Source organism: Coregonus clupeaformis, chromosome 40, assembly GCF_020615455.1.
Source record: "Coregonus clupeaformis isolate EN_2021a chromosome 40, ASM2061545v1, whole genome shotgun sequence".
NCBI lineage: Eukaryota > Metazoa > Chordata > Actinopteri > Salmoniformes > Salmonidae > Coregonus > Coregonus clupeaformis.
Window position 1 is genome coordinate 22029566 of NC_059231.1, and position 27794 is coordinate 22057359.

General features: G+C 44.6%; 1 protein-coding gene across 1 annotated transcript; it reads right to left on the bottom strand.

Annotated features, from left to right (window-relative positions):
* Positions 1-1851: 1851 nt before the first annotated feature.
* LOC121571677 (protein mono-ADP-ribosyltransferase PARP4) lies at positions 1852-25154 on the bottom strand. Its single transcript, XM_041883279.2, has 34 exons — positions 25012-25154; positions 23613-23740; positions 23291-23504; positions 22666-22768; positions 22356-22434; positions 22078-22185; positions 21741-21899; positions 21373-21510; positions 21055-21240; positions 20691-20839; positions 19805-19936; positions 19618-19716; positions 19274-19457; positions 18992-19142; positions 18473-18618; positions 18197-18328; positions 18020-18106; positions 15220-15384; positions 15069-15112; positions 14772-14853; positions 14526-14663; positions 14170-14374; positions 13904-13974; positions 10028-10315; positions 9711-9881; positions 9525-9605; positions 9356-9436; positions 8888-8983; positions 8304-8789; positions 6269-8208; positions 6074-6149; positions 5679-5781; positions 2917-3058; positions 1852-2759 (listed from the first exon to the last, which is right to left on the bottom strand). The coding sequence occupies exons 2-34, from the start codon at positions 23736-23738 to the stop codon at positions 2561-2563; spliced, it is 6561 nt and encodes a 2186-aa protein (XP_041739213.2). The 5' UTR covers positions 23739-23740; positions 25012-25154; the 3' UTR covers positions 1852-2560.
* Positions 25155-27794: the final 2640 nt, after the last annotated feature.

Here is a 27794-nt window from a genome sequence, read left to right on the forward strand (position 1 = left end):
GTTTCCTGTTATATTCATCAGAGGTGTAGGGAGGGTGAAGTCTGTGAATCCATACCTTGGATTTTGTGGTAAATGTGAAGGAAAAAAACTGTTTTGATAATGGGTTTCATAAACATACCTTGTCCATAATGTAGAGGCCTGTAGGATATTCATTGAAGAGTTAAGGGAGGAGGATGGTAAATGTGATCTGCAAAACATACCAATACCAATACCTTTGTATGCCTCATCCTCTGGGCCAATTGTGCGCCGCCCTAGGGGACTCCCAATCATGGCCGGTTGTGATACAGCCTGAAATCGAACCAGGGGGTCTGTAGTGACGCCTCGAGCACTGAGATGCAGTGCCTTAGACCGCTGCGTCACTCGGGAGCCTCAGACCTTCATAGAATCAAAAACTGCTATTTTGAATAATTCCTTGTAGAATTGTGACTTTTTTCAGCCACCATGGCAAATTTTCAGTTTTGACTTTCCTCAGAGACTTCTCTCCCTGCTGACCAAAGCTGCAAGTGTTTTAGTTTTCCTGGCTGTCTTCATTCTGCAGTACATATTGAACATTCCGTGCTTCTTCAAGCCTGCATGGGACAGCGTATAACCCATAGGCCCTCATGGCATACTGTAGATGCTGTGTCCACCCATTATAATAACTTGTGTTATCATGCTAATTGTTAAGATCTAGCAGAAGACGTTTTGCCGCAAGAGATGCAGAGTGTGTTTCAGGAATTACAGCTGCTGCAATTGCTTCTGTTCATCTACCAAACTTGTGATCACATTTCTAACTTTAGTACTCAACTGGATAGGTGCTCTCATAAACTGAGACTGGTATGTGTGCTATAAGACCAACAACCACACGTGGGACTTCCCTGTAGAACAAACCTGACCTATGAGGAGAGACTTGTCATCACTGAAAACAAGACTGACTCAGTTGTAAGTAACAGTTTGTAAGTTTTTTTTATTTTTATATATATAATGCAAAAAGACTCAATGCTTGTCAAATGTTCAATGGTAACTGACAAATGTATCACACATTAGATACATATTTAAAGGCCATGTTGCAAGTAAGTAACATTTTCCAATAAAAATGTGCCCCCCCAAAAAAGATCATTTTTCCCCCCCCTGGGCTGCTAGACAAAAACATGTGTGAAGCATGTATGCTAATAAACAATGCCCCCTCAAGTGTGTGACACAGCCTATGATTTTGCCTGTGATGTTCGTTCAGGTGAAGACTCTGGAACATCTGAAGAAGAAGCCATTTCTACAAACAAGTAGCTATTACTTCTCTGCCTTAATACTAATATATCCAACATGTGAATATGTCTAACACCTATTTAAAATATAATGATTATGTAAATATTTAGACTGCCCAGGGATGGATGAATAGTGGCTTTATAGCCAACTGTCACTTTAAAAACTTTTTGATTTGGATCAGATCTTTTCACTGACAAATATATGACAATCTACTTTCTTTCCCAGGTCATTGGCTTGCCTCTGATTGGTGGGGGCTTTATTATCTGGCACAAATTCTGTCAAAAGAAGTGAACAATCATTTGAAGACAGAACTGGAGAAAATAGCTGAAGAGTAGGCCAAGAGGATCTTCCTCCGACACCTTCAGGTCATCAGGGGTCAGAAGTGACAGAAGGACAACAGGAAGGGGGACTGACAGTGATGTGGATGTCGTGGAATCATGGCAAGCTATTTCAGATTCTGATTGGTTTTTTTTGTCAGAAGAATATGAGAGTTATGGAGAGTTTCAGCAGCTAGTGGATCCAGAACACCCAGAGGGCTTATTCAACCAGCTGTTCTGTAGTATGTAGTAAATGAAGACATTACTCAGTAATAGAGTCCAGGCTGAAAGGTAAGACGAACGTGGCTTTACTGTATGGTGTAGGCATCCATTGTATTCTTCACCCAGTGTGCATCGCTTTACATCTTTATTAATACAGTCATTAACCTTTGCCTTTCTTATAGCGACACCTTGTGGTGAACCTGGTAAGTGAACACAACACTAGCAAGTCAGGTTCTTTTGGATTTGACTTTCATGCTGTAACACACACTGATTCAAGCTGACTATGTTTATATAGCATGAAACAGAGACACTTTAATCAATACATTCTTTAAGAAAGGCTTCAAGGTTTGTGTGAAAAGGATTGAATAGTGACCAATAGCATGACCACATTATCCCTGCTGCTCTGCTTATCCACCACAGATGATTATTTCAGTCAGACACAGAAAACGGGAAGAAAGTTAGAGGAAGGTCTTATTAGTATGACTGAATCACACAATGACAGCTGTATGGATATAGAAAATGACCATAGATTGAGGAGTATCAATACATTTTAGAAATGATCGTTCTTGTATTTTGAGCAAACATAAAATCACACCTTTAAATGCAAAGATTTGGAATTACCCCACAAAGCACATATTTCAATTACAAAACTGATTTGAATAAAAGTGCATCAGTGAAAAGGTTGTCAGTATAGTATAACACCTTAACTGCGTAATAAGCGAAAGAGTAAAAGCAAAAGCTGCAGATATACTGGTCATACACCTTTCTTCTTCTGGAAGTCATTGGGCCCTCACTCCCCCTCTGGTCCTGAGGAGGATAAGGGGAGAGAGGGGGTGTGGGGGGTCGATGCCCAGGAGCTGGCGAGTGGACGACTCCCAGTCCCAGCCAAACTCCAGCCTGCTGCACACACACGGGTACTCCCTGTCTGCCCAACACACCCAGTCCACCGCCCTCCTCACCGCCTCCCAGCGCTCACACCTGGGAGAACACACACAGTAACCATATTTAGTGCATGCAGGCATCGAGAAATGCACCAAACAAAAAAAAAACAGACATGAATTTCCCCTCACACTTTCTAGATTGAACAAAGCTTGGGGTGTTATATGGTGGAGCAGAGAGAGGAGACCTACTGTACCTGGGCTGAGGAGGAGAGTGGTCCAGGTCCAGACGGAACAGGCTGAGCAGCAGCTTCCCCTCCTCCAGCCTCCTCACCCTCATCAGCTGCAGCACCAGCAGACTGGCCACCAGCCTCAGGATGTCAGCATGGGCCCTCACACCTGACACACACATCAAATCAAATTGTATTTGTCACATGCGCCGAATACAACACGTGTAGACCTTACCATGAAATGCTTACTTACAAGCCCTTAACCAACAATGCAGTTAAGAAAATAGAGTTAAACAAATATTTACTAAATAAACTAAAGTAAAAAATGTAATATTAAAATTAATAGTTTAAAAAAGTAACAATAAAATAACAATAGAGGCTATATACAGGTGGTACCGGTAACAAGTCAATGTGCAGGGGTACAGGTTAGTCGAGGTAATTTGTACAGGGGTAAAGTGACTATGCATAGAAAATAAACAGCGAGTAGCAGCAGTGTAAGAACAAAGGGGGTGGGGGTGTCAATGCAAATAGTCCGGGTGGCCATTTGATTAATTGTTCAGCAGTCTTATGGCTTGGGGGTGGAAGCTGTTAAGGAGCCTTTTGGACCTAGACTTGGCGCTTCGGTGCTGCTTGCCGTGCGGTAGCAGAGAGAACAGTCTATGACTTGGGTGACTTGAGGTCTGACAATTTTTTGGCCCTTCCTCTGACACTACCTAGTATATACAGTACCAGTCAAATGTTGGGACACAACTACTCATTCAAGGGTTTTTCTTTATTTTTACATTGTAAAATAATAGTGAAGACATCAAAACTATGAAATAACACATATGGAATCATGTAGTAACCAAAAATGATTTAAACAAATCAAAATATATTTTATATTTGAGATTCTTCAAATAGCCACCCTTTGCCTTGATGACAGCTTTGCACACTCTTTGCATTCTCTCAACCAGCTTCACCTGGAATGCTTTTCCAACAGTCTTGAAGGAGTTCCCGCATATGCTTAGCACTTGTTGGCTGCTTATCCTTCACTCTGCCGTCCGACTCATCCCAAACCATCTCAATTGGGTTGAGGTCGGGGGATTGTGGAGGCCAGGTAATCTGATGCAGCACTCCATCACTCACACAGAATGCTGTGGTAGCCATGCTGGTTAAGTGTGCCTTGAATTCTAAATAAATCAACGACAGTGTCACCAGCAAAGCACCCCCACACCATAACACCTCCATGCTTTATGGTGGGAACTACACATTTGGAAATAATCCGTTCACCCACACCGCGTCTCACAAAGACACAGCGGTTTGAACCAAAAATCTCCAATTTGGACTCCAGACCAAAGGACACATTTCGACAGATCTAATGTCCATTGCTTGTGTTCTTGGCCCAAGCAGGTCTCTTATTATTATTGGCCTGATTCACACAGTCCCCTCTGAACAGTTGATGTTGAGATGTGTCTGTGACTTGAACTCTGAAGCATTTATTTGGGCTGCAATTTCTGAGGCTGGTAACGCTAATGAATGAACTTATCCTCTGCAGCAGAGAACTCTGGGTCTTCCATTCCTGTGGCGGTCCTCATGAGAGCCAGTTTCATCATAGCGCTTGATGGTTTTTGCGAACTGCATTTGAAGAAACTTTAAAAGTTCTTGACATTTTCAGTATTTTCTCTTTGCTTATTTGAGCTGTTCTTGCCATAATATGGACTTGGTATTTTACCAAATAGGGCTATCTTCTGTATACCCCCCTACCTTGTCACAACACAACTGATTGTCTCAAACGCATTAAGAAGGAAAGAAATTCCACAAATTAACTTTTAAGAAGGCACACCTGTTAATTGAAATGCATTCCAGGTGACTGACTACCTCATGAAGCTGGTACAAAGCTGTCATCAAGGCAAAGGGTGGCTATTTGAAGAATCTCAAATATAAAATATATTTGGATTTGTTTAACTCTTTTTTGGTTCCTACATGATTCCATATGTGTTATTTCATAGTTTTGATGTCTTCACTATTATTCTACAATGTAAAAAATTGTAAAAAATAAAGAAAAACCTTTGAATGAGTAGGTGTGTCCAAACTTTTGACTGGTAGTGTATGTCCTGGATGGCAGGATGCTTGGCCCCAGTGATATACTGTGCTGTACGCAGTACCCTCTGTAGCGCCTCTGTAAACCTAGAGTATCAGTCTGTAGTGTAGCCTACCTAGAGAGTATCAGTCTGTAGTGTAGCCTACCTAGAGAGTATCAGTCTGTAGTGTAGCCTACCTAGAGAGTATCAGTCTGTAGTGTAGCCTACCTAGAGAGTATCAGTCTGTAGTGTAGCCTACCTAGAGAGTATCAGTCTGTAGTGTAGCCTACCTAGAGAGTATCAGTCTGTAGTGTAGCCTACCTAGAGAGTATCAGTCTGTAGTGTAGCCTACCTAGAGAGTATCAGTCTATTAGTGTAGCCTACCTAGAGAGTATCAGTCTGTAGTGTAGCCTACCTAGAGAGTATCAGTCTATTAGTGTAGCCTACCTATAGAGTATCAGTCTATTAGTGTAGCCTACCTATAGAGTATCAGTCTATTAGTGTAGCCTACCTAGAGAGTATCAGTCTGTAGTGTAGCCTACCTAGAGAGTATCAGTCTATTAGTGTAGCCTACCTAGAGAGTATCAGTCTGTAGTGTAGCCTACCTAGAGAGTATCAGTCTGTAGTGTAGCCTACCTAGAGAGTATCAGTCTGTAGTGTAGCCTACCTAGAGAGTATCAGTCTGTAGTGTAGCCTACCTAGAGAGTATCAGTCTGTAGTGTAGCCTACCTAGAGAGCTGATGCCTTTCTTCTTCAGGAAGACGTTTGCAAAGTAGTCCACATCCACACAGAGGAGGGAACCCAGGCTGGCAGAACACTCCCAATAACCTTCCTGGAACAAACAAACAGAAAATCATACCTCTTCATGGTGATAGCCTTTTGGCACAAAATGGCTGCCATTGCTCATTGGTGAATAGTGCCACACATTGGAAGTGGATGAAGTGAGTTTCCCTCCCCATAACATGTACAGTGCTTTGAGTGTCTGGAAAATCTGTTTCTGAATTCAATCCATGCACTATCAAACAATATAAAAAAATATCTCTGTATATCCGTTCTATCAATAATAGTATTTTCCTATGCAGATGAGACAGGCCTTGAGAAAAGGGAAAATTTACTGTACTTACAGAGTGCTGGAGGGCAAAAATCTCTGTCCATTTTACTACATCAAGAGTATTCTCTGTGAATTCAAGACTACCCCTCCTGAAATCAAAACCCACCTCATTAGGATACCACAGAGATACACGTAACAATACACCTCTCCAATAGAGTACATACACAGACAGACAAACTGACAGACAAACTGATGGACTGACACATACCTTAGTCCTTTTTTCTTTACGCCGCGATGTTTTTGTGCTTGTGGTAGTACATGATGTTGTTGTAGTGTACTGAGAGAGCTACCAAACAGAGAGGATCCAGGTGGCCCTGTGGCCTCAGAACTGGACCTTGTAGAACCATGTAAGGCCCCTAACGGACGGGTCAGATGGGCGCCATTAGTGGTGGGTAAAAGGGAGATGCCAGAGCCTTGAGGTGGTCCGCCAGTAGGTGATGCCCTAAAACTGAACCCCGTTGGTGGGGCTGAGCCTCCAGGAGGAGGGAGTGGGGGGATGGCCTTCATTCCCGCAAGAGATCCAAATGAGACACCAGGGGCTGCTAAACCTGTAGTCATAGAACTGGTTGAAGGGGAGCCAAACAGCGAGCCTTGAGGTGGTCCGCCTGCAGTTGCAGCCCCAAAATGTAACTTTGCTGATGGTGCAAGGCTAAGGGAAGGTGGAGGCCACTTTCCACCAACAGAAATGGCTGCTCCTGCTGAAGAAACCCCAAATAAACCACCAGGCGGCATCAAACCTGGAACTGAACTTGTACTGGCTGTGGCCCCGTGCAAAGAGCCGTGAAGTTTGCTGATTGGAAACCTTGCTTTGAGAACCTGGGAGACAGCCCCAACTCCAGGTCTGGGATGAACCCCCATCTGGTATCTAATTGCGTGATACTCATTGGAGACAAGAGCAGAGGGAGGAGGAAGAGAATCTGAAACTGCGGCAGAGAGAGACTGTAGTCGAGATGGAGGAGGACCAGGAGAACAGAGGACAGAAGCAGGGGGTGGAGGAGGAAGAGCATCAGCAACAAGGAGAGACTTGGGCTGAGGATGAGGAACAGGGGGAGGAGGAGGAAGAGCATCAGCAACAAGGAGAGACTTGCGCTGAGGATGAGGAACAGAGGGAGGAGGAGGAAGAGCATCAGCAACAAGGAGAGACTTGCGCTGAGGATGAGGAACAGAGGGAGGAGGAGGAAGAGCATCAGCAACAAGGAGAGACTTGGGCTGAGGATGAGGAACAGAGGGAGGAGGAGGAAGAGCATCAGCAACAAGGAGAGACTTGCGCTGAGGATGAGGAACAGAGGGAGGAGGAAGAGCATCAGCAACAAGGAGAGACTTGGGCTGAGGATGAGGAACAGAGGGAGGAGGAGGAAGAGCATCAGCAACAAGGAGAGACTTGCGCTGAGGATGAGGAACAGAGGGAGGAGGAAGAGCATCAGCAACAAGGAGAGACTTGGGCTGAGGATGAGGAACAGAGGGAGGAGGAGGAAGAGCATCAGCAACAAGGAGAGACTTGCGCTGAGGATGAGGAACAGAGGGAGGAGGAGGAAGAGCATCAGCAACAAGGAGAGACTTGCGCTGAGGATGAGGAACAGAGGGAGGAGGAAGAGCATCAGCAACAAGGAGAGACTTGCGCTGAGGATGAGGAACAGAGGGAGGAGGAAGAGCATCAGCAACAAGGAGAGAAATGGGCTGAGGATGAGGAACAGAGGGAGGAGGAAGAGCATCAGCAACAAGGAGAGACCTGCGCTGAGGACGAGGAACAGAGGGAGGAGGACGAAGAGCATCAGCAACAGAGAGAGACTTAATCTGGGGCTCTACTGGGTCAAAGGCCGGATCGGCACAAACCTTCCTGTGTCCACCCACCCGTCCAAAGACAGCACGTCCAAAGCCTGCCCCTCCACCCTTTGCCGACCTCACTCTCTCTGGGAGAGACTGGAAGGTCTCAGACAGCTCAGGGGTTAACGCCGTCTCCACAGTTGTCTCCACAGTCATATCCAGCTGTTTGGAAGCAGCGTATGCGTTGATTGACGAAACGAATGACGTTCTTATATAGGGTTGAATTGTGTGGCGAGTTGGAGAGGTTGGGGAGTAAGAAGGGGACAGAGCATGCATGAATACTGAGCCACCAAGGGGGTCTTCAGAGTCCTGTAAACCAAAGTCCTGTAAAACAAAGACAACAGTTCAGTGATTTAAACCATTAATTGACGGGAATCATTTTCTTTATAGGTAACAGCAAGAAAGAGGCAGATCACTACCATGTCATCATAGCACTCCATCTCTTCATCCATCATGATTCTCTCCATCACAACTCCTTCAGTCATATCCGGTGGTTCGGTAGCAGCAGACGCGATCACTGGCCTGGCTGAGACTACAGAGCTCTTGAATTGACAGGAATCATGTCTCCTACCAAGAGACACCTCATCCGTAGCACTCTGAGAGAGGAATTTGGTACGTAAGTTCCTATTCACAGATCCTTTCCATGGCTCGTCATCCACCTGGAGTTGAACCATCGATCCAAGCTCCTCCAACTCCTCCTCCACCCCCCTCTCCTGACAGATATTTTTGCAGAAAACACGCACCGGCCAATCATCCTTCGAGTTTGACATTGAGTCTGATCCCGAGTCCATCCCATCTCCCTCATATTCCTCCTCCTGCCAGCGAAGGTAAGGTAAGAAGTCGACGTCCTCGTCTGAGATGAGTTTGGGAACATCTGTGAAGCCCACGTCAGGCTGCTCTGAGTCCTGGGAGAGAAAGAACACATCAGAACATTGTATTCTTCTACATTTGTATTGAAGTATTGTCGTGTGTGCGCACACACACTCGTGTTTGGCAGACGTACCCTCTCCTCGATGGCAACAAAGCTGGTGAACTGAGACAGGATGGAGAACTCTTTGCTCAGCTCAATGATGAAGGACTTCATCACCGATTTCTTCCCCTGAGAGAATTGATACTATATATATATATATATAAAACAAAACTTTCCGTACACACAGAACAGCACAGGTACAGTGTACACACTCCATACCCAGTATCGCAATACTAGGAAGGAAGGAAAGGAAACAAAACATGAAGCAGCCTTAATTTCCTGAGGAAAACAGTCCTAATGTTGGTAAAAAACAGCCTTATGTTGTCACCCAGAGTCACATTTGTTTTCCAAGCTACAGCACACAATATTTTACATAAAGTAGGTTTTTAAAGGACCATTAGTCTGCTTTGTTTTCTTTTTTGGCAAGAAAGATCTGGTGTTGTAGTATCGCGATACTGCTTGTGACAACACTACTCCATACACAATCTAATGTTCACACACCTCATGTTCGGCCTCGTTGGTGTGAAGACTGCCATCCTCATAGTCTCTGATAACGGCTCTCGCTGTGAGCTTATGAAGGAACTGAAACACACGTGTCCACACAGAGGTGTTTTACAGGTGTGACTGAGACAGTGTAAACAGTAAGGTGAGGTGAGTGTGGTGGTCTCACCGTGCCCCTGGTCTTCTGTAGCTCAGTGGTGGACACCATGGTCTCAATGTTCTGACCACTCAGGTTTCCAAGAAGAGTGGCCTACAGCACCCGACACATGGACAAATTAGTCTCACAGCACTTTGTGATCTGTGCATGTCATGTCCACGCACACACAAACACTCACACACCTCTGTGACAGTATACCTGTGTACAGTGTGGCACGAAGCCATAGACCAGGGTGTGGCAATCAGTGAAGAGTGCGTGGAGCTGAGAGGGGGCCTGGACAGGAGGGGGAGCTGAGGGGTTAAACTGCTGCCACTTCACAGACACAGAGCTGCAGCCTGGAGACACCATACGCTTTACCTGACACGCCATCTGAGACACACACACACAGAAAAACATCTGTTTAAAAGGGATAGTTCACCCAAATTGACCTCATGTTATGTGGTTGTGTTGGAACCAAAGATAATATATAGACATCTAAAGACATAGGAGAGGTCGCTGTAAAAGTGTGCTGGTACCTTCTCTCGCCAGGTGTGCTTTATCTTTGTGTCAAAGAACTCATAGGCCCCTCCCCCTGCCTGGGCCAGGGCCCGCAACATGTGCCGATTAGCTGTTGGGCTGAGGCCACAGGTGAAGAGGCGGCTGTGCTGGACATGCTGTCTGACCAGCTGCAGGGTCAGGGTTTGGTTCTGGATGTGGCCGTCTGATAGTAGCAGCAGGTTCCTCACGCCCCGCGACGGAGGCAACAGACTCAGGCTGCGCAGGGGCCTCCACAGCTCAGTGCTGCCCCCAACAGGTGGGGAGGACTAACATCAACAACAGGGGAAAGGATAATACAGAAAATGAGAATATGATCAAGGACAACATTTACAGTAGCTTGCGAAAGTATTCACCCCCCTTGGCATTTTTTCCTATTTTGTTACCTTACAACCTGGAATTAAAATGGATTTTTGGGGTGTTTGTATCATTTGATTTACACAACATGCCAACCACTTTAAAGATGCAAAATATATTTTATTGTGAAACAAACAAGAAATAAGACAAAAAAACAGAACACTTGAGCGTGCATAACTATTCACCCCCCCAAAGTCAATACTTTGTAGAGACAACTTTTGCAGCAATTACTGCTGCAAGTCTCTTGGGGTATGTCTCTATAAGCTTGGCACATCTAGCCACTGGGATTTTTGCCCATTCTTCAAGGCAAAACTGCTCCAGCTCCTTCAAGTTGGATGGGTTCCGCTGGTGTACAGCAATCTTTAAGTCATACCACAGATTCTCAATTGGATTGAGGTCTGGGCTTTGACTAGGCCATTCCAAGACATTTAAATGTTTCCCCTTAAACCACTCAAGTGTTGCTTTAGCAGTATGCTTAGGGTCATTGTCCTGCTGGAAGGTGAACCTCCGTCCCAGTCTCAAATTTCTGGAAGACTGAAACAGGTTTTCCCTCAAGAATTTCCCTGTATTTAGCACCATCCATCATTCCTTCAATTCTGACGAGTTTCCCAGTCCCTGCTGATGAAAAACATCCCCACAGCATGATGCTGCCACCACCATGCTTCACTGTGGGGAAGGTGTTCTCGGGGAGATGAGAGGTGTTGGATTTGCGCCAGACATAGCTTTTTCCTTGCTGGCCAAAAAGCTCAATTTTAGTCTCATCTGACCAGAGTACCTTCTTCCATTTGTTTGGGGAGTCTCCCACATGCCTTTTTGGCGAATACCAAACGTGTTTGCTTATTTTTTTCTTCAAGCAATGGCTTTTTTCAGGCCACTCTTCCGTAAAGCCCAGCTCTGTGGAGTGTACGGCTTAAAGTGGTCCTATGGACAGATACTCCAATCTCTGCTGTGGAGCTTTGCAGCTCCTTCAGGGTTATCTTTGGTCTCTTTGTTGCCTCTGATTAATACCCTCCTTGTCTGGTCCGTGGGTTTTGGTGGGCGGCCCTCACTTGGCAAGTTTGTTGTGGTGCCATATTTCTTTCAATTTTTTAATAATGGATTTAATGGTGCTCCGTGGGATGTTCAAAGTTTCTGATATTTTTTTATAACCCAACCCTGATCTGTACTTTTCCACAACTTTGTCCCTGACCTGTTTGGAGAGCTCCTTGGTCTTCATGGTGCCGCTTGCTTGGTGGTGCCCCTTGCTTAGTGGTGTTGCAGACTCTGCGGCGTTTCAGAACAGGTGTATATACAGTGAGGGGAAAAAAGTATTTGATCCCCTGCTGATTTTGTACGTTTGCCCACTGACAAAGACATGATCAGTCTATAATTTTAATGGTAGGTTTATTTGAACAGTGAGACAGAATAACAACAACAAAATATGTCAAAAATGATATAAATTGATTTGCATTTTAATGAGGGAAATAAGTATTTGACCCCCTCTCAATCAGAAAGATTTCTGGCTCCCAGGTGTCTTTTATACAGGTAACGAGCTGAGATTAGGAGCACACTCTTAAAGGGAGTGCTCCTAATCACAGCTTGTTACCTGTATAAAAGACACCTGTCCACAGAAGCAATCAATCTATCAGATTCCAAACTCTCCACCATGGCCAAGACCAAAGAGCTCTCCAAGGATGTCAGGGACAAGATTGTAGACCTACACAAGGCTGGAATGGGCTACAAGACCATCGCCAAGCAGTTTGGTGAGAAGGTGACAACAGTTGGTGCGATGATTCGCAAATGGAAGAAACACAAAAGAACTGTCAATCTCCCTTGGCCTGGGGCTCCATGCAAAATCTCACCTCGTGGAGTTGCAATGATCATCAGAACGGTGAGGAATCAACCCAGAACTACACGGGAGGATCTTGTCAATGATCAAGGCAGCTGGGACCATAGTCACCAAGAAAACAAGTGGTAACACACTACGCCGTGAAGGACTGAAATCCTGCAGCGCCCGCAAGGTCCCCCTGCTCAAGAAAGCACATATACATGCCCATCTGAAGTTTGCCAATGAACATCTGAATGATTCAGAGGAAAACTGGGTGAAAGTGTTGTGGTCAGATGAGACCAAAATGGAGCTCTTTGCCATCAACTCAACTCACCGTGTTTGGAGGAGGAGGAATGCCTATGACCCCAAGAACACCATCCCCACCGTCAAACATGGAGGTGGAAACATTATGCTTTGGGGGTGTTTTTCTGCTAAGGGGACAGGACAACTTCACCGCATCAAAGGGACGATGGACGGGGCCATGTACCATCAAATCTTGGGTGAGAACCTCCTTCCCTCAGCCAGGGCATTGAAAATGGGTTGTGGATGGGTATTCCAGCATGACAATGACCCAAAACACATGGCCAAGGCAACAAAGGAGTGGCTCAAGAAGAAGCACATTAAGGTCCTGGAGTGGCCTAGCCAGTCTCCAGACCTTAATCCCATAGAAAATCTGTAGAGGGAGCTGAAGGTTCGAGTTGCCAAATGTCAGGCTCGAAACCTTAATGACTTGGAGAAGATCTGCAAAGAGGAGTGGGACAAAATCCCTCCTGAGATGTGTGCAAACCTGGTGGCCAACTACAAGAAACGTCTGACCTCTGTGATTGCCAACAAGGGTTTTGCCACCGAGTACTTAGTCATGTTTTGCAGAGGGGTCAAATACTTATTTCCCTCATTAAAATGCAAATCTGTAGCTCAGCTGGTAGAGCACGGCGCTTGTAACGCCAAGGTAGTGGGTTCGATCCCCGGGACCACCCATACACAAAAAAAATGTATGCACGCATGACTGTAAGTCGCTTTGGATAAAAGCGTCTGCTAAATGGCATATTATTATTATTATTATAACATTTTTGACATGCGTTTTTCAGGATTTTTTTGTTGTTATTCTGTCTCTCACTGTTCAAATAAACCTACCATTAAAATTATAGACTGATCATGTCTTTGTCAGTGGGCAAACGTACAAAATCAGCAGGGGATCAAATACTATTTTCCCCTCACTGTATACTGAGATCATGTGACAGATCATGTGACACTTAAATAAAGTCCACCTGTATGCAATCTCACTCATTATGTGACTTCTGAAGGTAATTGGTTGCACCAGATCTTATTTAGGGGCTTCATAGCAAAGGGGGTGAATACATATGCACGCACCACTTTTCCGTTATACATTTTTTTGAATTTCTTGAAACAAGTTATTTTTTTCATTTCCCTTCACCAATTTGGACTATTTTGTGTATGTCCATTACATGAAATCCAAATAAAAATCCATTTAAATTACAGGTTGTAATGCAACAAAATAGGAAAAACGCCAAGGGGGATGAATACTTTTGCAAGGCACTATAATCAAATTATTGTGAATATTCCATTAAAATATGTTTTTTATATGCTCAGAAAAATTATAATATTCCTAATATTCTAGAGACTAATGATAAAGGATTGCGATTGGCCCCTTGGCCTTTCTGTCAGCACTCACCATGATGAACTCCTTGGCTGGTTGGAGGGCCTCGACTAGAGGGTTGGCAGAGAGGAATGCCTCCTTCTGGTCTATGAGACAAAACCACAGTCAGACAGATGAGTATGGGGAAAAAGTTACAGCCTCTTACTGTCAAACTCTTCAGTCTGAAGTAAGCAACAACAAAAAATCCCCCACTAACAAAGCGAATGCAAATGACATGATACATGAGATCGATTTAGAAGTTGATTTAGCTCAGTTTGGAGACTGGTTGAATAGGAGCCCACCTGAGCCAAAGGAGATGACATTGACTCGAACGCTGTGGTGGTCCAGGGTGTTAAGGAGCTGCAGGGCGATTCTCCTGGCGTTCTGGAGAGCTTCTCCTCTCATGGACTCAGACGAGTCCAACAGCAGGATCACCTCACTGGAGGTGGACATGGGGCTGGAGCTGGGGCTGGGCTCAAAGTCTGGGTAAAACACCAACATACAGGCCTGGAAGGAGGGGACATGTAAAGAGATGGATATGACTAGACAGTGAGAGGGAAGGAAAGATGGAGAGATAGAGGTATACAGACCAGGCTGTATTTAAGAGAGACAGATGTACAGTATAGAGAGACAGAGGGAGAGATAGAGAGATACTGACCTGGCTGTCTTTGTCTGGGTGTTTCTCCACCCACATCCTGGGCAGGTGGATCTGAGCCAGACTGAAGCAGAGCAGGAACCCATCTGGACCCAGAGTCTCACCTGGACATGTCCTCACCACAGCCTTACAGTCTGTCCTCTGGGGTTAACGCAACACACACACTGTTACACACACGCACATACATGGAAGCACACACACACACACACACGGAAGCAAGCACATACACTGCTCGGTCTGCTGTGTTACCTTGATCTTGACTTTGTGTGTGAGACAGTGCAGGTTGATGATCTCATTGGGCATCTCAATGGACATGTCCAGACTGAACTGCCTAAGGGGAGACAGACACTACAGGTCAGTATGAGGAGAGACAGACCCTACAGGTCAGTATGAGGAGAGACAGACCCTACAGGTCAGTATGAGGAGAGACAGACCCTACAGGACAGTATGAGGACAAGGGATTATTAGGGAATATCAGAAGTAATGATAACGATACAGGAAAGGTGTCCCCACCCATCTACAGAGCTGGTTAAGAGGAACACTCACCCTTGGGAATCCAGGCTGGTCACACACACCTTTTCCAAAGTCACCTAGAGACACACACAACGGCACACACATGACGCAAACCTAAACGCATCATTAATAACATGTAAATCAATCAATAAATCAATCAACCAATCAATCTAGTCCCTCCTACCTGAGTCCTTTGGTTGAGCGCTGAGCTCTGTTGCCATGGTGCCACACTACCGGGCAACGAGAAGTTGATCAAGCCCTCCATGACGACCAGCTCGGTGACGAAGGTAACCTTGATAAGGACGGTGGCACCGGCAGGCAGGTTCCCAACGCTGATGGTAAAAACATCCTGAGGGTGCAAAGATTACATCACCGTCATGACGCAAGACATGATATGACTGAAACCAGAGATTATTTCAACCATAGGATCATCATTATCTGATTTAAAAGAATGATCTGAGAGCTCAGCATATGGCACACTGTACTAAAGAGAGCATGTTCACGTTTGACACATTCTATTTCCTGTTCAATGTTTTTATTTTATTTTATTTTTATTTGACCTTTATTTAACCTGGTAAGCCAGTTGAGAACAAGTTCTCATTTACAACTGCGACCTGGCCACGATAAAGCAAAGCAGTGCGATAAAAACAACACAGAGTTACATATGGGGTAAAAAAACAAAGTAAAAAAATACAACAGAAAAGATATATACAGTGTGTGCAAATGTAGCAAGTTATGGAGGTAAGGCAATAAATAGGCTATAGTGCAAAATAATTTCAATTAGTATTAACACTGGAATGCTAGATGTGCAAGAGATTATGTGCAAATAGAGATACTGGGGTGCAAAAGAGCAAAATAAATAACAATATAGGGATGAGGTAGTTGGGTGGGCTAATTTCAGATGGGCTGTGTACAGGTGCAGTGATCGGTAAGGTGCTCTGACAACTGATGCTTAAAGTTAGTGAGGGAGATAAGAGTCTCCAGCTTCAGAGATTTTTGCAATTCGTTCCAGTCATTGGCAGCAGAGAACTGGAAGGAATGGCGGCCAAAGGAGGTGTTGGCTTTGGGGATGACCAGTGAGATATACCTGCTGGAGCGCAGACTACTGGTGGGTGCTGCTATGGTGACCAATGAGCTAAGATAAGGCGGGGATTTGCCTAGCAGTGATTTATAGATGGCCTGGAGCCAGTGGGTTTGACGACGAACATGTAGTGAGGACCAGCCAACAAGAGCGTACAGGTCACAGTGGTGGGTAGTGTATGGGGCTTTGGAGACAAAACGGATGGCACTGTGATAGACTACATCCAATTTGCTTAGTAGAGTGTTGGAGGCTATTTTGTAAATGACATCGCCGAAGTCAAGGATCGGTAGGATAGTCAGTTTTACGAGGGCATGTTTGGCAGCATGAGTGAAGGAGGCTTTGTTGCGAAATAGGAAGCCGATTCTAGATTTAACTTTGGATTGGAGATACTTAATGTGAGTCTGGAAGGAGAGTTTACAGTCTAACCAGACACCTAGGTATTTGTAGTTGTCCACATACTCTAGGTCAGACCCGTCGAGAGTAGTGATTCTAGTCGGGTGGGCGGGTGCCAGCAGCGTTCGATTGAAGAGCATTTAGTTTTACTAGTGTTTAAGAGCAGTTGGAGGCTACTGAAGGAGTGTTGTATGGCATTGAAGCTCGTTTGGAGGTTTGTTAACACAGTGTCCAATGAAGGGCCAGATGTATACAAAATGGTGTCGTCTGCGTAGAGGTGGATCTGAGCGTCACCAGCAGCAAGAGCGACATCATTGATATACACGGAGAAAAGAGTCAGCCCAAGAATTGAACCCTGTGGCACCCCCATAGAGACTGCCAGAGGTCCAGACAACAGGCCCTCCAATTTGACACATTGAACTCTATCTGAGAAGTAGTTGGTGAACCAGGCGAGGCAGTCATTTGAGAAACCAAGGCTATTTAGTCTGCCAATAAGAATGTGGTGATTGACGGAGTCGAAAGCCTTGGCCAGGTCGATGAAGATGGCTGCACAGTACTGTCTTTTATCGATCGTGGTTATAATATTGTTTAGGACCTTGAGCGTGGCTGAGGCTCGTAAACCAGATTGCATAGCGGAGAAGGTACGGTGGGATTCGAAATGGTCGGTGATCTGTTTGTTAACTTGGCTTTCAAATACTTTCGAAAGGCAGGGCAGGATGGATATAGGTCTGTAACAGTTTGGATCTAGAGTGTCACCCCCTTTGAAGAGGGGGATGACCGCGGCAGCTTTCCAATCTCTGGGGATCTCAGACGTTACGAAAGAGAGGTTGAACAGGCTAGTAATAGGGGTTGCGACAATTTCGGCGGCTAGTTTAAGAAAGAAAGGGTCCAGATTGTCTAGCCCAGCTGATTTGTAGGGGTCCAGATTTTGCAGCTCTTTCAGAACATCAGCTGTCTGAATTTGTGTGAAGGAGAAGCGGGGGGGCATGGGCAAGTTGCAGCGGAGGGTGCAGAGTTGGTGGCCGGGGTAGTGGTAGCCAGGTGGAAAGCATGGCCAGCCGTAGCAAAATGCTTGTTGAAATTAGATTATTGTAGATTTATCGGTGGTGATAGTGTTTCCTAGCCTCAGTGCAGTGGGCAGCTGGGAGGAAGTGCTCTTATTCTCCATGGACTTTACAGTGTCCCAAAACTTTTTAGAGTTAGTGCTGGATGCAAATTTCTGTTTGAAAAAGTTAGCCTTTGCTTTCCTGACTGCTTGTGTATATTGGTTCCTAACTCCCCTGAAAAGTTGCATATCGCGGGGGCTATTTGATGCTAATGCAGTACGCCACAGGATGTTTTTGTACTGGTCAAGGGCAGTCAAGTCTGAGGAGAACCAGGGGCTATATCTGTTCTTAGTTCTGTATTTTTTGAATGGGGCATGTTTATTTAAGATTGAGAGGAAATTACTTTTAAAGATGTAAAGTGACAAAGTGTGTCTGCAGAGGTAAGGAGTTAGGGAGAGACGTACAGGTGCATCCTGGTCCATTAGGTAAGCTCCATGGCCTCTCTCTATGGCCTGTTTATACTCTTTACGCGCCTGCTGCTTCTCCTTCACCTGGGACAGAGAGACATAACAGCTCACAACACAATACTACACATGCAGAACTGATCACTGTGTGCTACTGAGAGGGTGGGGGTGAATTACCTGTCCCACTACATGTTTCCCATTGATGAAGGCCTCAAAGCCACACACAGCAGCAGAATCATCCAATGGGAAGACGTACTTGGCTTCGATGGGGGCGGTGCTCTGATTGGTGTAGGTCTGGAAGATGATGACCTGGTAGCCAATAGGAGAGAGGCCTGTTACTTAGGGACTGATGTCCAGTCCAGACAAGTATAGTCAAGTAAAACTCAGTGACATTTGTTCCAGTCGAGTCCAGCCAAGTATAGTCCAGTCAAGTATAGTCCAGTCCAGTGGTACCTGGGAGAGCAGATCCATCAGCCTGGCCCTGACATGAACAGCCTGTAGGGGGAGTGGTTGTCCAGAGCAGTCCAACAGGCCTGCAGTCATCTCCTCCAGAGGGTTCTTACAGCTCCCAACATCCTCCTCAGCCTCATCACGGGACACTACATACAGACAGACAGGTCGTCAATAACAGCCTCAGAATAAGCAAATGTACTTATTGTAAATCTATATTTTTGCACTTTAAAAAAGGGGCAATCTGCAGTTGCTACATCCATTTTTAGACTTTATATGTATAACCTCAAAACATGGTTAAAACTATAATTTTGATATCATGGATGGTCAGTCCTTGAATGCATAGCTCGGTCTATGAATTTGAGAGGGTTACATTTCTCCAGCCCAATCCCTCAGCTTTTTACCGAAACAGGGGTGGAGAGAATGCTTTGTTACTGTTTCTATTGGGTCAGCTTTAAATACGGCCTCGAGTTTGGTTGTACGTTTACAATAAATATTTATTTAATTGAATTGAGTTCTTACAGAGGTCAGACAGAGAGACAGGAAGTGGCAGCTCGGTAGAGGAAGTATCTATGGTGGGCTGGAAGTCCTTCAGCTGGTCCTCCTCCAGTCTGAACTGTACCACATACTGCAGCCTCACCTGCTCCGGGCTGTACACCACGTACTCATCATCCTGGAATACACACACATATATCAGAAACACAAACACGCAGGGACACGCACGCACGGAAGCACGCACACGATCTGAACAATGTCAGCATTAGCACTGAACAAATGAAGGTACAGAATATAAAAAAGGGTTACCTCAAACTCAGAGGGTGTGTTGGGGTTGCGGCGAACCCCATGTACGCTGTGGTACCCCTCAGGGGCATGAGTCAGGCTGCTGTCCCTCTTCGGGAGGTCCGTACAGCGCCCCAATGCCACGTCACACACCAGCAGCAGCCGACAGCCGTCCGTCACACTGGGCTTAGAGAACTTCAAACTGGTACTGAGGATACACACAGATAGTATATTGACAATACTTCACACTGCTGCTGATAAACAGAGAATATATTACATCATTTCAAACTAGTGCTGTTCATATGCAAACAGAATATATTTGCATTGTCGCAATAGAATTTATTTGGCATATAATGTTGTCGACTGACCTCATAGAATCACTGAAGTAGATGCCACCGCCCAAGTTCCCAATGTCTGTTCTCTCAATCCCATGATGCTCCACTCCAACCCTGGGCAGCAACAGACCACTAGAGACAGAGAATTGGCAACATATCACGTCAGTCATGTACGATATGTAAATCATTGGTGTGCGTGTGTGCGCGTGTGTGTGCTCACCGAGACAGGATCCCCACAAAGCTGCTGGGGCTGGAGGAGTGGAGGAGGGGCTTAACATTCCCAAGCTCCTCCCTAAACATCTGTAGCTCCACCCCTCTGTTTACTCTCAGCACCTGTAAAATCTGCACCTGTCTGTAGGAGAGCAATGGAGAGTTAAACACACAAGCACACACATGCACACACACGCACACTGGAGTGCAGGGCATAAAATTAACACCCGTCACCAATGGGTAGATTTAGGTATTGGCGTGTAACAATGTCTATTTCACCAGCCACGTTGGAGGGTGGTCAATTTGCAGGGCTCTACAGTCCGAGCATTACATTCGCAAATATAAAGTCAAGTATGAGCACATGTGCGAGTTGGGTTTGAAAAATGCTGCAGTAGCTGTTTGCAAAGTATTTCTGCGTTTTGGTTCCATAGCTGCTAATTGCACAAAGAAATAGGAATCCTATATTCCACCTCGCGCAGCAAAACTGCCTGGCAGGGGAGCTGTGTGCACGGAGTGAAGTGCTGTTAGATACATTTTTGGAGGCGCTGCGCACAGGCAAAAAAGTTGGTCTAATTTACTCGAAAGTCTACAAAGTTAAGACACACACACACACCACAGGAGTCCTGTGGCCCTGTTACCACGGTAACCTCCCGGCCTTAAAGGGGCAGCTGAACATTTTGTCTCAGGTCACAAGAAATGTAATGAAATTGAGCAATACACCACATTACTTCTTACCAATACATGTATTATTTTAGAAACATTACAAAGCATGGTCATCTGTTTTATTTTTTATATGTAGTTATGGCTGAGTGGCTGGTAGATTTTTTTCATCTACCTACCACAGTGGCTGGTGGACCAAAAGGTTGATTTTAGGCCCTGCTGGAGTGGGTCAGTACCTGTCCTGTAGAAGTTCGGTGACATACAGAAACTCAGGACCAGCGGGAACTCTTTCAATGCTGCACCTTAGGGCGCGGTACTTCCCCAGACAGGAAGGGAAGGGGCTTCTCAGTGTGGCCTCGCTCACATTCAGCACGTCTCTGATCAACTACAACAAAGATTCATATTAGATAGATAAGATAGATAAGATAGATAAGATAGATAAGATAGATAAGATAGATAAGATAGATAGATAGATAGATAGATAGATAGATAGATAGATAGATAGATAGATAGATAGATAGATGGATGTTGGTGTGGGATTTGATCCCATGTCACTTAAGCTGTGTTCATTCTGCTAAAAAATAACATAGTGTGTGTTACCTGGCAGAGGTCCAGTCGCGATGAGATGAGTTTAGTGTGGAGAGGAAGGTGGGACAGATCAGTTTTGTGTGGAAGGAGGGTGTAGACCTCCTCCATCAGAGAGGCCACCTCAGGGTCTGGCCCCTCCCCCTGTCTCTCCCTCAGCCTCCTCTGGACCTGTAGCAGCAGCCCCTCAGCCCTGCTCACCTACACACAACAACAACAATACAGCTTTTGTGAACACAAGTACTCAGAGACCAACAGACAGACAGACAGACAAACAGACAGGTTAATACAGTATGCATCATAAACACCGCGAGCCAACCACAGCTCACTTACATCGTTGAGACTGAGGCTGGTGATTGGAACCTTGAGGACATTGTCCAGACAACCAAGGGCCTCTGCCCACAGCAGCTCCACGAACACGCCCACTTCCTGTGATAGGCTGCTGCAGCTCAGCTTCTCCTCCAGCAGCAGCTGTCAATCACACAACACATGTCAATCAACCACCCCTGACTGCCACCCACGGCATTGATTACTGTATTGCTGTACAGAATCACATAGAATCCAAATCTTACAGTGGAGTGCCAACATCTATTAAGGTATTTCTCAGGTGATGGGTAAAAAAGGGCAAATCTGATATAATATGTTGTGTCTGTCTGTATTTTAAGAAACTATACATCTATACATAAGGGGGAGTGTCTGACCTGCTGCAGGCTGGCAGAGCCCAGGTCCGGAGCCTCTGGAGGGAGGGTGGTCCTCAGTGTGAGTCCTCTGACCTGCAGCTCCTTCCTGAGAGTCTGGTAGACCTCCACAGCCTCCTCTGACACAGAGAGGAACACCTGCTTGTCCTGCACAGCTGCTGACTGACAGACAGACAGGCAGAAAGACAAGGGAGAAACAGCAGACCAAACAGGTAGTAGGGATAGTCCACCCAAATAGGGATAGTAGGGATAGTTCAACCTAATGACAACCTATGTACATCATATAACTAGCCAAGAATCCATGGATCCTGTGAATCAGTGACCAAAGACATGAGCTCACCTTAGCACCATGGTCCTCTCTCCAGTACCTCACCACACGGTACTGCTGCTGCCCCCCCTCTCCGCTGCTACTCTGCAGCTCCAACACCGACCATGTGCTGCTGTTAGCCTGGAAAACACAGGTACACACACTGTATAGTATGATACACATATACACACACACACACACACACACACACACTAAACAACCAAAGTAAAGACCGCTATGTCATGGAACAGGATCAACAAGTAAAGCTGACGTGAGCTAAATAAACTGTACTCCCTATGGGTGGGGCTTACCTTTTCAAAAATTGAGTATTTGGCCACAAGGAAAATTGTTGGATATGTTGGAAGATCATTGTCACTTTCAGTATACACTCTAAAAGATAATAAAATAAAACCACAAACGAGTCATGTAGCTTGTTACTACATTATTGCAGGGCAATTACATAGGTTGCATACAACAACTACATAACCTAGGTTATTCAACTGGTTAGTACTCTGGTATAAGGCCTGTGTAATCGAATGTGCAGCCATGACCAGGTTATAGTCAGGAAGGAAAGGTATGACATATAGTCAGGCAATGATTGACAGGTAAGTAGGTACACACCTGAATTTACTCAGGTAAGTTCCAGTTCTCTTCTGATTCCCCACCTTCTTGGCTTGAACTTCAGACTTCTGTTCTGCAACCGGCTGGCTCGTCACCTTCAACACTAACACACACAAACACACCCTATGTCAAAGTTCAATTCTATTCAAAACGTCCATAAATTACACACACACCCCTTCGTCAAAAGAGCATCGTTCTTCAAACAAAGAAAAGATTGCGATGAAACACACCCATAGAGAGCACACAGAGCCTTTGTCAGTTAAAGACACAACTGTGGGCAGAAAATAGCCTCCTGACTAACTCAAAAGACCGCTCTGGGTGAAGGAGTCAACATGCTGGGAACAGAGAGAGACACCCATTGTGATTGTGTCAGAGGAGAATGCTCAAAGATGACAGTGATGAAGAAGCTGAGTTGTATTATTACTTAGGGATTACTTATAGATAAAGCATTGATAAGAAAGATATAGCATCTATTCATTCCTGAGTCTATTTACCTGCCTTAGTGACAACTGTTTGGGCAACATTGTTGTGTAACGTTGTATATTTTATCACCAATAAAGCATATTTAAATTTGGGAAAGTGGCAAGATTGTACTTGACTGAACGGGGAAAGGTTTGGTTTGTACCTGACTGAGAGGGCAAGGGAGAGGCAGGCCTGGGTGGGAAAAGAGAGGGAGAGGTAGGGGGGGGCAGGCAGTAGTCCTCTACAGGCAGCAGGACTCCCTTCTCCAGGCAGCGGGACACATACTCCACCCCTACTACTGGAGTCTGGTGCTTCTTCATGCTCCGCACCCGACTGGAGCTCAGACTGGACACACTGCTCGTCACTATGAGAGTACACTGTGGGGAAGACAGAAAGAAAGAAATAATGAATCATTACCTCCAACATGTTTGAATCTAACCAATGAAGGTGAGACATTCAAATGTTTGTGTCACTGTGCACCAGACCTGCTTATTGATCACATAGGAAATGCTGCCCCCATTCTCTGTTATTGCCAGCTTCAGCCTCATCTTCTCCTTATAAGGCAAATTCTTCAGCTCCAAAACCACAACACAGTTGTCAAACAGAGCCATTGCTGTTGAAGGAGAGGAAAACCTTTATGACATGGTCTTATCAAACACACCATCCTGGTCTCAGAGCATTTCGTATGATTCTGTACGTAAATCCGAGACACTCCATTAAGCATGATATGTTATGTTTGGTATTGTTACATAAGACAGATGGTTACTTCAAAAGTAGGGTGGTTGGTCAGGGTGGATGGGTGGGAGTATAACGCGAACGTCTAGCAACCCAAAGTTTGCGAGTTCAAATGTCATCATGGACAACTTTAGCATTTTAGCAACTTTTCAACTACCTACTACTTTTTAGCTACTTTGCAACTACTTAGCATTGTTAATTAACCCTTCCCCTAACCCTAACCCTAACCTTTAACCTTTTAGCTAACCCTTCCCCTAAGAAACAATTATGACACTAGCTTGCAAAAAAATATATATAGATTACATTGATTTTAGCGTTGGCAAATGGGAATGACGCTCAAATTGGCTTAGTCTCATAGTGAGGAGCCTATAAAATGTAGCTAGATTTATAAACATATTTTGGGGTAAATCTGAAATGTTTTGGAATAAATGACCAAACTATAAAACTAGCTAGCCAGCTATGGGTAACTGTAGCTAGCTACCTGACAGGAGTGCTAGCTAGCTAGGTACATTAATAGTTTTAGGTTGGTTGTTTTTAAGCTCAAATTCAAGATTTCCACCAAGGACGTTGCCTCTCAGATCATCACTCTCCCTCGCTTGGGCAAGGGACGTTTAAGGTACACTCGGATGTGACGACGTAAAACGTAATTCAAGGGCTGAGGGTTTAGGGCCGAGGGCTGTCTACTTTGCGTTTGGACTGCAACTAGGTCTTGGTACTGTAAGTCTTGATACTGTAAGTCTTGATCAGTTACAGATGCGGAAGTGCGAGGGTAACAACAGTTATTTTAGCTTTTTGTCAGGTTGAAAATGTATGTTATAGTTACCTGGACAAATAATGGTAATACATGTAGGCTATCAATCAAATGTATATAACTACATGGATGTGAGCACATAAAACGGAACAACAGTCATAAGCTCCTGTCGTATACAGCTATGCAACTAGCTAACCAAACTCCACTCCATGGTGAAGGACGTTTTTGATGAATTTGGTTGGTGGAGTTCAGTCAGCTACTGCACAACCTGAAATTAAAATCAGTGCAGAACCAGTTGCGTAAGTAGCCCACTTGTCGACAGTAGGTACAGTAAAATCAGTATCTTTGGAAAAATGCTATACATTAAAACCTGTAAAGAAAATATGTAATAGTTTTACCGTAAGTAGGCGTCCGTTACTATGGCTTGCTTGCAGTGAAGAACTTTATATTATATGTTACAGGTGGCTGTAACTGTACGCACACGTATTTTGCCACTGTAGGACAATCTTTACCAGCAACTGTAAACTTCCTTGTATAGAAGAATAACACGACGACACGCCCAATTAACACGCCACGCCCTTATACAATGTGTTGCCCTCTAGTGGCTTAAAAAATAAATGCCACAGCACAAGACTTTCGACTGCAAACAGAGATCTGACGAGATGCTGATGTCTACACCCTAACAATGGGAGTCGTCCCAAGGGCGGGAAGGCAGGCGACAAGCTTAGGTCCAAATAAGCCCATAGAAACGCCCATACGGAAAAGTACTATATGGCAATATATCAGTGGAGGCTGCTGAGGGGAGGACGGCTCATAATAATGGCTGGAACGGAGCTAATGGGATGGCATCAAACACATGGAAACATACAGTATATGCCCATATATCTATCCACACATATAAATACATATACAGTACCAGTCAAAAGTTTGGACACACCAACTCATTCAAGGGTTTTTCTTTATTTTTTACTATTTTCTACATTGTAGAATAATAGTGAAGACATAAACTATGAAATAACACATATGGAATCATGAAGTAACCAAAAAAGTGTTAAACAAATCAAAATATATTTTATATTTGAGATTCTTCAAAGTAGCCACCCTTTGCCTTGATGACAGCTTTTGACACTCTTGGCATTCTCTCAACCAGCTTCATGAGGCAGTCACCTGGAATGCATTTCAATTAACAGGTGTGCCTTGTTAAAAGTTAATTTGTGGAATTTATTTCCTTCTTAATGCATTTGAGCCAATCAGCTGTGTTGTGACAAGGGAGGGGTGGTATACAGAATATAGCCCTATTTGGTAAAAGTCCATATTATGGCAAGAACAGCTCAAATAAGCAAAGAGAAAACGACAATCCATCATCACTTTAAGACATGATTGTCAGTCAATCCGGAAAATTTCAAGAACTTTGAAAGTTTCTTCAAGTGCAGTCGCAAAAACCATCAAGCACTACGATGAAACTGGCTCTCATGAGAATCGCTACAGGAAAGGAAGATCCAGAGTTACCTCCGCTGCAGAGGATAAGTTCATTAGAGTTACCAGCCTCAGAAATTGCAGCCCAAATAAATGCTTCACAGAGTTCAAGTAACAGACACATCTCAACATCAACTGTTCAGAGGAGACTGCATGAATCAGGCCTTCATGGTCGAATTGCTGCAAAGAAACCGTTACTAAAGGACACCAATAATAAGAAGATACTTGCTTGGACCAAGAAACTCGAGCAATGGACATTAGACCGGTGGAAATCTGTCCTTTGGTCTGGAGTCCAAATTTGAAATGTTTGGTTCCAACCGCTGTGTCTTTGTGAGATGCAGAGTAGGTTTTCAGCTGTGTTAACATAATTGCAAAAGGGTTTTCTAATGATCAATTAGCCTTTTAAAATGATAAACTTGGATTAGCAAACACAATGTGCCATTGGAACACAGGACTGATGGTTGCTGATAATGTGCCACTGTACGCCTATGTAGATATTCCATTTAAAAATCAGCCGTTTCCAGCTACAATAGCCATTTACAACATTAACAATGTCTATACTGTATTTCTGATCAATTTGATGTTATTTTAATGGACAAAAAAATTGCTTTTCTTTAGAAAACAAGGACATTTCTAAGTGACCCCAAACTTTTGAACGGTAGTGTGTATTTCTCCATTATATTCACATATATATGTGCATATACACTACCAGTCAAAAGTTTGGACACACCTACTCATTCAAGGGTTTTTCTTTATTTTTACATTGTAGAATAATAGTGAAGACATCAAAACTATGAAATAACACATGGAATCATGTAGTAACCAAAAAAGTGTTAAACAAATCAAAATACATTTTATATTTGAGATTCTTCAAATAGCCACCCTTTGCCTTGATGACAGCTTTGCACACTCTTGGCATTCTCTCAACCAGCTTCACCTGGAATGCTTTTCCATAAGTCTTGAAGGAGTTCCCACATATGCTGAGCACTTGTTGGCTGCTTTTCCTTCAATTTGCGGTCCAACTCATCCCAAACCATCTCAATTGGGTTGAGGTCAGGGGATTGTGGAGGCCAGGTCATCTGATGCAGCACTCCATCACTCTCCTTCATGGTCAAATAGCCCTTACACAGCCTGGAGGTGTGTTGGGTCATTGTCCTGCTGAAAAATAAATGATAGTCCCACTAAGCGCAAACCAGATGGGATGGCGTATCGCTATAGAATGCTGTGGTAGCCATGCTGGTTAAGTGTGCCTTGAATTCTAAATGAATCACTGACAGTGTCACCAGCAAAGCACCCACACACCTCCTCCTCCATGCTTCACAGTGGGAACCACACATGCGGAGATCATCCGTTCATCTACACTGCGTCTCACAAAGATACAGTGGTTGGAACCAAAAATCTCAAATTTGGACTCATCAGACCAAAGGACAGATTTCCACCGGTCTAATGTCCATTGCTCATGTTTCTTGGCCCAAGCAAGTCTCTTCTTCTTATTGGTGTCCTTTAGTAGTGGTTTCTTTTCAGAAATTCGACCATGAAGGCCTGATTCACGCAGTCTCCTCTGAACAGTTGATGTTGAGATGTGTCTGTTACTTGAACTCTGTGAAGCATTTATTTGGGCTGCAATCTGAGGTGCAGTTAACTCTAATGAACTTATCCTTGGCGAATGCCAAGAGTGTGCAAAGCTGTCATCAAGGCAAAGGGT

Excerpts from the sequence above, each read along its gene's own strand:
- LOC121571677 (XM_041883279.2), bottom strand. The coding sequence starts at position 23,738 with ATGGCTCTGTTTGACAACTGTGTTGTGGTTTTGGAGCTGAAGAATTTG. Across the intron at positions 23,505-23,612 it reads CCTATGTGATCAATAAGCAG|TGTACTCTCATAGTGACGAG; the intron begins GTCTGGTGCACA and ends TCTTCCCCACAG. Across the intron at positions 22,769-23,290 it reads TCCCTTGCCCTCTCAGTCAG|TGTTGAAGGTGACGAGCCAG; the intron begins GTACAAACCAAA and ends TGTGTGTGTTAG.